At 40.8% G+C, this 14,388-nt stretch overlaps 1 protein-coding gene across 3 annotated transcripts in view; it reads right to left on the reverse strand.

The window, feature by feature from the left end:
• LOC127229393 (cytidine monophosphate-N-acetylneuraminic acid hydroxylase) overlaps positions 1–14,388 on the reverse strand; it is a 49,503-nt gene that overhangs the window by 18,158 nt on the left and 16,957 nt on the right. For all 3 annotated transcript variants that reach the window (XM_051194523.1, XM_051194524.1, XM_051194525.1), the window contains 2 exons: positions 13,252–13,387; positions 121–261 (listed from right to left, as the gene is read on the reverse strand). In XM_051194523.1, the coding sequence (XP_051050480.1) occupies positions 121–261; positions 13,252–13,387 (277 nt within the window). The remainder of the gene's footprint in view (positions 1–120; positions 262–13,251; positions 13,388–14,388) is intronic.

A 14,388-nucleotide genomic window follows, 5' to 3' on the forward strand; every position in this document is an offset into this window, starting at 1 on the left:
TTGGCACATTAATTGACAAAAGTTAACGTCACTTCAGAATAGGCACCCACTGAGAGTTGGGAGCTTTTTATCACAATATTAAAAACATTATATAAGGTATTTTTTTTTTAATCCCCAAACCTGTCTGTTGGGTCCTTCAGCATCCTGCCTAGGTCAAGGGTTGCTCCAGGTCGTGGGGTCCATGTCACCACATCACAGTTTTTCTTGATGAGATTGTTGAGTTGATTCGGGTCATTTTTGACATTTGTTTCCTTAATGTACCTAAGAAATAAGAACATTCCCGAACAAGAGAGTTGATTCTCCAGGAGTGTGGCATGGACAGTGAACATTTTGGTTTACTCTTTATTCCTACTTCCCAATCCCCTTCCACACACAACTAGGAAAAATAAAGGCCACATTAGGGCTAATATCCCTAGCCAGTCAAGGAAGTTGTTCTTTGTGTGTGTGTGGTGATCAGAATTAAGTTAGCAGAACCATGAGTGACTATTATAGATAGGTAGCAACTGCACACTCATACTGAATGTCAACTGAAATGAAGACTGATCGGCTATTATTTGGCAGGCATTATGCTAAGTGCTGGACACGAGATAGTCCACTTTGTCTTGCGGTGTCTCACAAAATTGCTGCTATCACTGTTTTCATTTCCTAGAGATGGAATCAAAGGCTGCACATCACATGGCCTGCATGGGCTCGGACTGCAGACGGGTTCCAGGGCCTCTCTCTAGCTTTCAGAATAAAATCTGGAAAGACTCTACATTCAAAACCATTAAACTGTACCTGTTATCCTCAGGGCTGGCTGGCCAGTCCAGCAATGACAGATCCTGTCTCAAAAACACACTCACGGTTGACCTCTCACATTCACAGTCATGTGCAGGCACATGCAGCGTCACACATGTGTGCACACACAGAAAGAAGAGGGGGCGGGAGAAAAGGGGAAACAAGAAACTGTTTGAAAATCTACTCTTTACAAAAGAGCACATATCCTCGGTCATACTCCTTCCTCAGGTCTGCTTCCTCTTTCTTTTCTTTTCTCGTGCATGAATGGTAAAGCTCTACCACTGTGCTACGTCCTCAGCTCAAGTTCTAGAATAGAATTTAATTATGTTATTAATTAAAGCTGGGCATCATCCAAATCAAATTCCACACTACCACCTTTCTAAAAAAAAACTGTAGCTTGTCAATTTCCATATCATACTGACATTGGCAGTTGGGACAGAAAATGGGACAGAGAAAATGGATTTGTCATTGTGATTTACCTGACAGTTATTTACACAGACATTACTACTAAAGAGAATTTGACAACTTTGAACTTCAGGTTGGTTCTCTAGACCTGATGTTTACTCAGATAATTAATTAGAACATGAACAAATATCTGTGTTTCTTTCCTGAAAACACTGTCAGTGCCCTTAAAAGGGGTCCATGGCTTTGTCCTTGTTTCCATACCAACATCTTCCTTAAGCTTCCATTCCTGTGGGGGTATGCACATGTGTATGCCTGTGAGCCTGAGCCTGTACTTGTAAGCATGTGTGCACCTCTGATTGTATGCCCATGTGCACCTATGTGTATATGCATGTATGTGCAACTGTGAGTGTATGCATGTGTGCACCTGTGACTCTATGTATGTGTGCACTTGTGAATGTATTCATGTATGTGCTTGTGAGTGTATGCATGTGTGCACCTGTAAGTGTATGCATATGTGTACCTGTGTGTATGCATGTATATGCACCTGTGAGTGTATGCATGTGTGCACCTGTGAATGTATGCATGTATGCACCTGTGAGTATATGCATGTATGTGCACCTGTGAGTGTATGCATGTGTGCACCTGTGAGTGTATGCATGTATGTGCACCTATGATGTATGTCCGTGTGCACCTACGTGTATACGCATGTATGTGCACCTGTGAGTGTATGAATATGTGCACCTATGTGTATATGCATGCATGTGCACCTGTGAGTGTATGAATGTGTGCACCTGTGAATGTATGCATGTGTGCACCTGTGATTGTATGCCCATATGCAACTATGTGTATATGCATGAATATGCACCTGTGAGTGTATGCATGTATGTGCATCTGTGAGTGTATGCATTTGTGCACCTGTGAGTGTATGCATGTGTAAACCTGTGAGCATGTGTGCTTGTGGAGGCCAGATGTTGACATTTGTGTCTTCTTCAATCACTCAACCTTTTTTTTTTTTTTTTTTTTTTTTTTGAGAAAACGTCTTTCACTGATCTGGAGCTCACTGATTTGCTAGGCTGGCTGGCCAGTCAGCCCCAGCAAGCCATCTACATCTGACTCCTAATACAGGAAATACAGGTGTACATGGCCAAGCCCAGACTCTACACAGCTGCCAGATACTGGTTTAGATCCTGGTTCTTTCGTGGCAAGCACATGACTCCTGAGCCACCTCCCCAGATCTTCAGTTCCTAATTTAAAGCAGTATCATCACTGTCTCTCTTCCAAGAGTGGCTCACCCTGTAGCGAGGCCCTGCCTCCTGAGCCAGGATACTGTTCATCACTCTCCCCAAAGCACAACATTCACAAACTCCCATAGCTATATGGTATATCTTTAACTCTTTATCTACAATAATAATGAAATCAATATTTCCACACCATTCTCTCAAGTGCCATGGGCACTGAGGACATTTTCTGACTGCTTACACATAGAATTGTGGCTTTTGATTACTTTTTCAGACAGTGTTGTGTTTAGAGGTCAAATACTCCCCAAGTAAACATACATCTTCTCCAGCTCTTCTCTGAGGCCCTGTGCTTTCAGCTACTTAATATTTCATTTGTCTGAATTCTCTTCTCACTGCTATTTACTAGTCCTTCCTGGGTAATGTAATAAACTGTAATAGTTTCAAATTGGTCTCCAGTGTTTTGTCTTTTTTTTTTTTTTTTTTTTTTTTTTTTTTGCCTTTCCCACCACACAGACACATAACCTGTCATCTAATAATGTCCCTCTTCCTTATTACACTCCTTTCACTGGGTTTCCCAAACCTTCATAAAAGACCCCAAGCTGTGGATTATGGCAGACCTTGTGGTTCCAGTCTGGGTCCCTAACTCTTCCCTGCTTTTGTCATAATGTCCCCTGCCCCAAACATTGGGCTGAGCTGCAGACTCTCTCCCTAAAATCCTTCTTACATAGGGTGTCCTAGTGTAGCTCAGGAGGGCCTGGAACTTTCCATGTAGACCTGGTCTTGAATGCTCAGCCATTTTCCTGTCTCTGCCTACTGAGTGCTGGGGTTACAGGTGTGTGCTACCAGGTCCCATCATAAAGTACCAGTCCCTCAGCTCAGCACCTTTTAACCTTTTCTGGTCAGGCCCCACTTAATCTGTAAATGTAGCTTCAGTAAGCCATAAGTCATCCTTTTATCACCTGCCTTGATCTTCAATCTACGGCACCAGCTACCCTGGATTATAATTGTTTTTTCTTCCTACAAACTAGAACTCTAGGAACAATCGTTTTACTTTTAGCCCCCCCCTCCCCCATCACTGTACTGCTTCATAAATAATACACCACAAAAAAAAAAAAAAAAAAAGCAGAACCGGCACTGGCCACAAGAAGCTATTTTTTAACCTTGGGTCATTCTTACTTAAGGAAGTGTCAGTCATAGGTCACAACGGGCGATTCCAAATGCAAGGCTACATGGTGGAAGATAAAGATGTCAGCAAACTGAGCCACCACACCTTAATCATGAGGCAAAGGAAATCATGTAAGTGTGGGATAGCTGGTGACAGCAAATGGTGGTAGAACCGAAGCTTAAATCCCACACCACTGTCTCTTTTCTTGTGTGGCCATCACCACTCAACAGGAAGTCAAGGGCCATCCTCGAGTGATGATTGCCATGAAAATGTATCTAAAAAGTGCCTTTTTTATTATTCGGTGAAATCAGAAAAAATACAGACACGACCACACCCATCTGAAGCTGATAACTTTGCTGTTTGAGTGAGGCAGTGTCTGTCCTCTACCCCCATGTCCCAAAAAGTTTGCAGCAACTATGTCCTAAAATTGATCTTTACAAGCAGAGGGAACTTGCTCATAAAGTCCCAGCTGGAGTTTAGTCATTGTATTGGACAGCTGTCAAGCACACCGGACATGTAACAAATAAAAAATTTATAAGAGCAAATTTTAAACATCTGTAAATTTTTGTTTAGCATTTAAAATGATAAGAGTTAAGCTTGGCATTGTGATGAATGGCTGTAATCTTGGCACTCAGGAGTTTGAAGCTGGGAGAGCACAAGTTTGAGGCCCATGTGGCCTGCATAGCAAAATTCTACCAAAAAAAAAAAAAAAAAAAAAAAAAAAAAAAAAAAGAAAGAAAGAAAAAGGTGAATGAAAACTAAAATAAAATGTAGTTCCAAATATTATAAAGTGGATATTTATTTTCTCAAGAGATTATGAACTCTATAAAAATGTGCATTATAGCACAATTTGCTTGTGTCATAAATATGACTTACTTAAATGCTCTCTTTTGGTTCTGGGGGCGTCTTCAGAATCATCATGCTCTAAAATTGTATATGTACATATGGCATGGGAGCAAGAAAATTGTCTAGGGTAACTAATGAGAGGGGGAGAAAGGGACGGTGGGAGCACAGGGGTAATTATGCAACTGTGCTATGTACTTGTACAAAAGCTTTAAAAATTAGATAAATCTTCAAAGGGACAGAAAAAGGTTGCTGAGGCAGCTCAGCAGGTGAAAGCACTTGCCACCAAACTGGACAACCTGATTTGATCCCTGAAAGAGAATTGCCTGTTGCAGAAACTTCTCCCAAATATACAAATTAAGTTTCCGTGAAAGGGTAATTATGTTTTTCTAAAGGCAGAAGGATGATTCTCTGAATGGGCAGCAATGAGTGGGCAATATCAGGTGTATATGAGCCAAAACCAACAGTCTACATGAATGAAATGCCATATGCTGTGTCATATATTAATTTAAAAATCAACAAGTTTGCCCTTTCCTGTTTAACTTTCCAAATATACTTAGACTCGATTGGTTGTGTCTCTATGGCATACAGCCCCATGGGCTTTAGCCATGTGCAGATTTATGTAAGCCTCAGTCAGAATATAGGTTCACCACTCCCCAAACTTGCTTGTATTATGCTTTGCTGTCTCCCAACCCCTCACCTCTGACAAAAACTGATCTGAGCTTCATTCCCATTGCTTTTGTTTTGTTTTGTTTTCTGAATTGCCATATAAACAGCATCATAAGGTTTGTAACCTTTTGAAGCTGACGTCTGTCACTCCACAATAACTTTGAGATGCAATCATGTCCTAAGCAGCAATAGTTCTCATTGTGGAACAACAGTTCTCATTGTGCTGTTTAGGGGCTCAGTTACTACTGGGTATGCTTTGGAGCAGCTAAACTGTACAGTTCATTAATAGAGTTCTATAAAGCAAAATTTAAATATCTATAAAATTGTAGTTAACATTTAAAGTGATAAAACTATATCAGGCAAGGTGATAGATACCTGTGGCTCTGGCACTCATGAAGCTGAGCAAAGAGCATCATAAATCTCAAATTATGGTCTCATGGCTTGCTTTTCCTTTTTCATGGCATATGGGTTGACTTGGTAATCATGAACAAGGCTATTATTTATATTTGCATATAGATTTATGTAAATAAAGGTTTGAATTTCAACAGAACAAATGCCCAAGAGGGGAAATGCTAGACCACAAAGTAAGATTAGGTTTAAAGCAGCCACCAAACTGCCTCCAGGGTGCTTGAGCTATTCTAGGTCACTATCAACAATATGAAAGGATGCTGCTCACCCTGAAAGCCATGCTGCTGGGGTGTGACTCTTCCATTGCAGCTCCTGCAACTATTTTATCGTAATTTATTTGCTGTCTACATGCCTTCCTGGTACACCAAGAAAACAAAACCCAATTAAAAAGAGGACTATGGATCCGAACAGAGAGTTCACAGAAGAAATAAAAATGCTAAGAAATATTTCTAAAATGTCTTAGCCACTAGGGAAATGCAAATTAAAACTACTTTGAGATTTCATCTCACCTCAGTCAGAATAGCTAAGAGTAAGATGACAGATGCTGGCAAAGATGTGGGGAGCATGGTACCCTCATCCACTGCTGGTGGAGTGCAAACTGGTACAGTCACTATGGGAATCAATATGGAGGTTTCTAAAAAAAAACCTAGATAGGTCTACCACATGATCCAGCTACCCTGCATTCTCATTAGTTGATGGACATCTGGGCTGTTTCCATGTCCTAGTTATTATGCATAAAGAAGCTACAAACAAGGATGAGGATGTGTCTATAGTAGCAAAGAAAGCCTTTTGGCAATGAACAATGTGAGGAGAAAAAGAGCACCAGGAAAGGTGATGTTGGAGTCAATTCCTAGGCTCAAGAAGATAAAGGAAAGCCGGATACTAAATGGAATAAAGGGAGTGGTAACCTCAGGGCAAGACCCCACCCATAAGCTTCCAACTTGTATAAAGGAGTTAAAGAAAAGCTTAAGCAGTGAGGAAAATATCAACAACAGAAAACTGACCCATAGCTACATGGTTTTAGCTTTAGAGTCAAGGGTAAATGAAAGGGGTTGTGGAACCCTCCCTGTGGCTAAGGGAAGCACCGGAGGCCAAGCTTGTATCAGGGTCTTTGCATGGAGGCCCAGAGAGGCCATTGCATGAAGCTGTAAAGATGAAGCCTAATTTGCCTTGGAGCTCCAAGATGTTGGAGTTGCCAGAGTCTTGGGATACCTGCCAAGGAAAGTGGCAAACCAGTTGTGGAACCAGCCCAAGAGGGAGAGAGAAAGATAAGTATGTTTCAGTCAACAATGCTGAAAGGAATTGGAGATCTGAAAAGTGCTTTGACATCAGACATGGAGATGTGGAGACTGGAGTTTGCCCTGCTGGTCTTAGGTCTTACTTTGGTCTGACATTTTCTCACTATGTTCCCCTTCCTCTCTTTTGAAATGGTAATGAATATCCTGTGTCACTGTATGCTGGAAGTATGTGATTTGCTCTTTGATTTTAATTTTATAGTAGGTTATAGTTACTCTCTCTCTCTGCCTGCCTGCCTGCCTGCCTGCCTGCTTGCCTGCCTGCCTGCCTGCCTGCCTGCCTGCCTGCCTACCCGCCTGCCTGCCCGCCTGCCTAAAGATTGGGATATAGCTTTTGGCTGCCTCTCCAGCATCAGGCATGAAGCCACACTCCCAACCAAGATGATAATGGACTAACTTCTGAAACTGTAAGTAAGCCCCTCACTGCATGCTTTCTTTCAAAAGAGTTGTCTTGGTCTTGGTGTCTCTTCACAACAGTAGAACAGTGACTAAACAGGGACCATTAAGGAAGAGGGACATAAAGATAATAACCAGAGGTTGGAGAGAACCAGAGTACAAGTGTCTTTTCGAAATGACTGGACCACTGCACCCATAAATTTATGGCAGCTATGGTTCCCTGCATAATCCCATCATCATTTCAGCATGGAGTGAGAAGGGGTTTATGAGGAGTGAGAGTTATTAACAGTTGATTGCTTTGTGGGGAGGGAAAATCAGTTTCTTTAAGGGTCTACCATGATCCCAAGCGTGGCCCCACACTCATGAATATGTGGACAGCACAGATTGGTCTTAGCTAGTAAACAAACAAACAAACAAAAAACCATGACATTGGTTGGGGGTGAGAACAGGCGATTCTGGAAGAGTTTAGGGGTAGGAGGAATAGGGATGAATAAGATTACAATACATTGTAGAACACATGAACTTCTCCAAGAATACAATTTTTTAGATTAATTGCTTGCTTTGGCCAATGAGATGGCTCAGCACATAAGTGTGTCATACAAGCCTGATGGCCCGAGAATACCTGTGATGATTCAATGATGCACATTTGTAACCCCAGTACTCCTATAGCAAGTTGGGAAGCAGAAATAAGAGAATCATCTCAATGCTCAAGTATGCAGTATAGGAGAAAAAAAACAAACCCTCAAACAATATGGAAGTAGAGGATAAACTCCCCAAAGTTTTTCTCTGACCTCCACTTCCAGGCCATGGCATGCATGTGCCTACACACACACACACACACTCACACTCACAACTAAGTAATAATAAAGTTTTTCTAATTTGTATTTTGTTAATTTTTGAAATTATTATCTTACATAGTAGAGGATGACCATATGAATGCCTGTTTCTGCCTCTGTCTCTTAAGTGCTGGCATAACAGGGAAGCATCCCCATGCTTGGCTAAAGTGATTATTTGAAAGTTTTGCCTGATTGATGAGTTTTGAGAATTTGTCACGCATTGCAGGCACTGTTTCTCAAGTGTGCTTTCAGTGTATGTCCCTAAACTGCATTTAATCTTTACATTCCATTACAGCTTTCCTTGATAGAACAAAATTTCTTAATTTTGATAAAGTATAATTCATCAATTATTTTCTTTCTGGACCATGCTTTTTATTGTTACTATGTATAATGCACATATTAATACAGTTCATTCATGGCATTTCACTAAGAGTTTCTCACTTTATCAAGAGCTTCTTTTGACTTGATTTTGTATACTTAATCATGAGCAGATACTGAGTTACAGCAAGTATCATTTGATTTTTTTCCCTGATCAGACTTGGTTCCAGCCACTCGCTTTTCATCTTGTTTGTGTGTCATGATCTTTACCTCTTCTCTGACTGCCATTGTCCTCAGGGTCTCCTGAGCTATTCTTTTCTTTCTTCTCCTTAGGTTTGAGGGCTTCTCTTGCTCTATATTCAAGTTTACTTCCTCTTGCCTTTCTCAATCTCATCAGCCACTTGAAGTCCTCCTATGTGTTTGCTGTGGTGGACTGTATAGTTCACCTGTAGATTTCCATTTGGGTTCTCTCTCTCTCTCTCTCTCTCTCTCTCTCTGTGTGTGTGTGTGTGTGTGTGTGTGTGTGTGTGTGTCTGTCTGTCTGTCTGTCTGTCTCTCTGTCTCTCTTTGTGTGTGCCTTTCTGTCTTTACAGTCAAGAACTTTTGCCATTACCTGTTGAAACATGGCTTTTATAGAAAACAAAAATTTTTTTTCTGACAATTCTATCATCTGTATCACTTGGGTTCTGTTATCTGTTGTCTTTCCCCTCATGTCCTGGTAAGGTTTTCCTGTTTTTCCTGATATTAGGTGGTTTTGGATCATATCCTGTTCCTCTGAAAATCATTCTATGAATATCCTGTTTTTTCCTGATATTAAGTAGTTTTGGATCATATCCTGTTCCTTTGAAAATTATTCTGTGGAAATTATTCTGTGGAAATTTGTTTTTATCGGTTTAAACAGGATATTTTCATGTTCACACTATGAATTCAAAAGCTCTGTCTTCAGGCTATGGTTTCAATTTCAGTTCTTTCAAAACTTTCAGCTTTGTTCAATATATGTGCCACCAAGTCACTAGCTTGAGACCACATGTGTGCCACCAAACTACCAATGTGGGGCCTGAGCAGTTCTGTATTTTGCACTGAAGTCACATAGGCTTGGTCTCCTGCTCACACAGCCCAGCCAGGGACTGAGCTCCAGTGTCTAATACATCTTCTGGCTTATTTTATTTAATAAGTATTCTTCCTGCAACACTGATTCCTTCTGCCTCCCAATTGTCCTGTTCTTTGTCATTGTCAAATAACTCTTGAGTAGAAGATAATCTACTGAAAAGCCAGGGAAGTTGTTTCCCTGGCTGGGTGAGTACTTTCCCAGAATTCTATCTACTTTCTGGAGCCAAGTATGTTAGTGAAAGAAAAACAGCAACAGATCAAGACCCAGGGGCTCCTTCTTGTAATCCAAGTCCCTGGGAACCTGAGGCAAGTGATGGGAGATGTCATCCTGTATATGTTTCTCATACTGGTTAATAAATAAAGCACTGTTGGTCAATAGGAAAGGAAGATAGGAGGGACTAGGAGACAAGGAGGAAATAGGAAGTAGTAAGGAGTAGTCAAGATGGAGAGTCTAGAGAGAGCTGTATGCGGCAGCCGGCTCCCAGTAAGAAGACCACATGGAAATACATAGATTAACACAAATGGGTTAATACTTAAGACAGAGCTAGCCGATAAGAAACTAGTACCTGGCCAACAGTATAATATCAAATACAGAGTCTCTGTGTATTATTTGGGGCTGGCGGCATGGTGGCGGGACAAGACCAGCGGCGGCGGGCGGAAAAACCATACACCTTACAGGCAAGTATTACTGAAAGCTCAGGGCCAGACTGGAACTCTGCATCAGACCCAGTCTCCAAAAAATCAGTCAGAGAAGAGAGGTGAGAAAATAAGGGGTGACAGGATTCTCTCTCTGCTCTTGAAATGAAAATCATTATGACCCTAGAGAAGGCTTCGTTCCCCAGGGCCTCAGGCAGAGCTCAGCTTGCCTTCGTGAACACAGGACTTGTGTTTCCCTTTTGAGGCTGAACAGGTGACCCTTGGGAATGTGGCTTAATGCCTTCTGCTTCTCCTTGTCCCTGTCAAAGTAACAACAGGCACAGCTACAATCCCACTACTGAGTCATTTCCCTGGTCTTAGAATTATTTTTCCAGAAAATTTGCTCTCAACACTTTCTCCTAAACCATGGTAAAGAGCCAAGAAAGAAAAGAAAAAGAAATTTCCTGGGAACCTTCCATATTCCTGGTACTATGTAAGGTCCAGTGGTTCAGATTTATAACCTCAGTAATGGGGAGTTTGAGTCAGGGGGATAACAAGTTCAAAGCTAGCTTAAACTAAACTAGAAAATAATAACAGTAATACTTAGATATCATTCATACTGTGTCCTGTATAACATTTGGAGTTCAGGTTGACGTCAGCTATGGGTTCCCCTGTTAGTAAGTAGTAGAGTATATTTCTAAACTTTAAGCAGTCTGAATTCCAAACTGTCAGCTCTGCCTGTTATGCTACACTGCCCACCCCCACAGTGACACACTTCCTCTAACAAGGCCACACCTACTCCAACAAAGCCACACCTCCTAATAGTTGCACTCTCCATGTGGGCCATTTTCTTTTAAACCAGCACAAAGTCTAACTCTGAAACCAAAAGCTCAATAAAATGTTTCCTTTTATAAATTGCCTTGGTCATGGTGTTTTGTCAAAGTAACTAAAACAGAAGTGAGTACAATTCTACTAAAATCAAAATTTTCATGTTTATAGAAATAAAAATTACAGGTATCTAAAACACTTTAACACCTATCAAGGTTTTATTATCAAGAATGACCAAGTACTTGGAAATACTACATAGCTAGGATTTGACTTTACCACAGTCTCTACTAAAATATTAAGTGTCCTTGCCATAAATGATAAGTTTTGCTATTCCACTATATAGAAACATCTCTAACACCGGTATATGATAAATGCATATGTCACTATTTTTGTGTGTAATGTTTATGTATGCATGTATGCATGTAGGAGGGAGGGATGAGACAAATATGCGAGGTGTATAGAGGCCAGAAGTCAATATTGGATGTCTTCTGCAATAGTTCTCTACCTTACCTTTCAAGACATTGTCTTTTGATGATTCTGCTACACTGACTGGCCAGTGAGCTTGGGGAGGGGAGGGGGTATAACCACCTGTCTCCACCTCTCTAGTAGTGGAATTGCAAGCATGTGCTGCTGTACCTCATTTTTTAAATGGGGTGCTAGAAAGCCAAACTCAGGTTCTAAGAATGTATACCAAGTGCTTTACCAACCGAGCCAGCTTCCCACTCACTCAATTTTTAAATTAAAATAAAAAAAGTGGATTTGTATAGCCTACTTTGTGTGTTTCACGTGTTTTGTATATTTAGGTTATATCAATTCAGATAGTAATTTTCATGAGGATCCATCTCTAGGTTTTATAAAACTTATGATTTAAAATTAGATTCATATGCTTGTTGATGAAGCCATACTTAAAGGTTTTCCAATAATGAAGTCAAGTATGAAAAAGTTATCTTTGTGAAATATCCAAATAAACATTGGCAAAATTGATTCTTCAGCATTCATTTGAGTTTGAAACAAAAGCACACTGGTTTCTAAAGCTGTCTGCCTACAAGTTGCTCATTCTGTATCAACTCATCGGCATGAACATTGATATCAAAGGAATATCACACAGGTCCCTCTCAGAAAAGATATATCAGACTGTGGCCTTTGCTGGAGTGGATATAGAGGTAATCAGGCTAAAATGAGACCATAAAAGTGAGCCCCTATCTGCTGAGACTCACATCATTATAAAACAGAGAAGTATGGACACAGTTGAGCACAGAGTGAGTGGCGTGTGGAGAGGCCACTAGAGAAGCAGAAGCAGGAAGACCTAGAACAGACCCTTGGGCAGCCACTGGCTTCTGGAGCTGAGAGAAACAGATTTCTGTTATTATGATTGCTAGCTAATTTGTGGCACCCTTTGTTTTATTTTGCTTTGGTTATAGACCCAGGGAAGTAATATGTAATGTAGATTCTTTTCATCAGGGCTTCCTATTGAGCTTTTTCATGTGTTGTGATGCAGAGAGCAAAATGTAAAGCATGTTGCTGTAGTTTGTCACTGGAAACTTGGACTGAACTGTCTCGTCTGGTCTAGTCTCCTGTGACCTAGCCAGGCAGTGTTGGCAAGAGATGCTTTTTTTCCCTCTTTCTTTTCTCTCCACTGAGACACAGTGGAGAAAGAGTTTAAAGCCAGACAAACCACGGTTGGCATCTCAGTTCCTCCTCCAAGAGTGGCTCTTTGTCTTTCTTGGGTTCACATCTGCCTTCTCTAGCAAATTTACAGAGCCTTCCTCACAGTCTCACTGGGGGAATTACTTCAATGAGTTAGTTTAAAAAGTCCCAATTCACTTCCTGCCATGTGCTTATTGACTGTTGGCTGCCTCTTGCCTTCCTGAGAGGTCTTTCAGTGCCTATTTGCACTAACTTTGGTGGCTCTGAGTCATCTGTCAACAACTGGTTAGAAAATCATGGACTATTGGGATGGAGAAACAGTGAGTAAAAAGCTTGCCTTGCAAGTGTGAGGCCTCAAGTCTGATCCTCAGAGCACATAATTAAACACACTGTAATCCCAGGACTGGGAGGGCAGAGGCAGGCAGGTCCCTGATGCTCACTGGCTCAAGTTATAGGCTAGTGAGAGGCCTCATCTCAGAAAAATATGAACCTCACCAAAGGACACACTCACACACATGTGTATACACACACACACACACACACACACACACACACACACACACACAGATGTATGTTTTGGATACTCAAAAATCTTTTCTCATTACATAATATACTCTTAACCATCACTCATCCTGATAGGGACTTAAGTGGAAAATATTGAATGAAGTACAGAGCCCTACTTGTCAGATGGGTGAGACTCCACAAAATACCCAGCAAAGGGACAGTAGATTCGAGGCTGCAGGTCCTTCACCAGCTGAGCTTTGTAATTCAGAAGCTTTCTTCTTTCCGCTTTAATGAACTGGGCCTTCCATTCCTCTGAAACAACATGTTTGGGGTTAGTGTCTCCATTCAAAAGTCTTTGAAAGTGAATACCCTAGTTCCCAGCTTTTTAAACTGGGTTGTAACCTAATGTGGAGATGGGTAACTTAACTGTGGAGGTCACAAGAAAATCATCAGCTGTAAATTTTTCTGAGATGTCAACAAAACTTAATTAAAACAAAACAAAACAAAACAAAAAACCCAAAAAACTCAAAATGCATAATGGTATGGCTCACTTGTGTTGTATTGTGACATAACTGATCACTGCTCATCGTGTAATGTCACCGAAGCCTTGGTTCTGAGCACACAACAGGTATGCTTTGCATTGGGCATGTCATCACACGACACAACACAATCAATTATGCCTGTGCTTGGCTCACATTCAAACACCACTGTATGCTATGAACTATGTATTTTTACTGCACACACCGTCTTTCTGCTCTTTCAGAGACAGAATGGTTTAATTGTGGAGAACAAAGACTTTTCATATTTTCTTAGCATCCTCTGTAAGAATGTATGAAATTGTGTAGTGTATCTTTGGATTGTATTGTGCTAGGGTGTTTGATTTTTAAAATTACTGTTTGAGTTGTTGACTTGAGTTTCACAAAATTTAATAGTTCAATGAATTTTGACTTGGGATCAGGACGGAATTTCCAAAAACTTATTAAATGGCCCTAAACTTTATGGCCATGCTTTATGGTAATAGGTATTTATGTGAATGTAATTCTCAGACTTGATCATAAAATCAAACTATCAATCAACTTTGAAAACTGCTAGAGAAATCCCACATCACATCTTACTGTATCAAATACTCAACTAAGATTAATTCTTTATCTAAATGAGTACATCCATTTTTGAAACAAGGGTTCTCTGTGTAGCTTTGGAGCCTGTCCTGGCACTCTGTAGACCAGGCTGGCCTTGAACTCACAAAGATTTGCCTGCCTCTGCTTCCCAAGTATTGGGATTAAAGGTATGCACCACCATTGTCAGGCTTGTTT

This window comes from Phodopus roborovskii, unplaced genomic scaffold (genome assembly GCF_943737965.1).
Source record: "Phodopus roborovskii unplaced genomic scaffold, PHOROB, whole genome shotgun sequence".
Taxonomy (NCBI): Eukaryota; Metazoa; Chordata; class Mammalia; order Rodentia; family Cricetidae; genus Phodopus; species Phodopus roborovskii.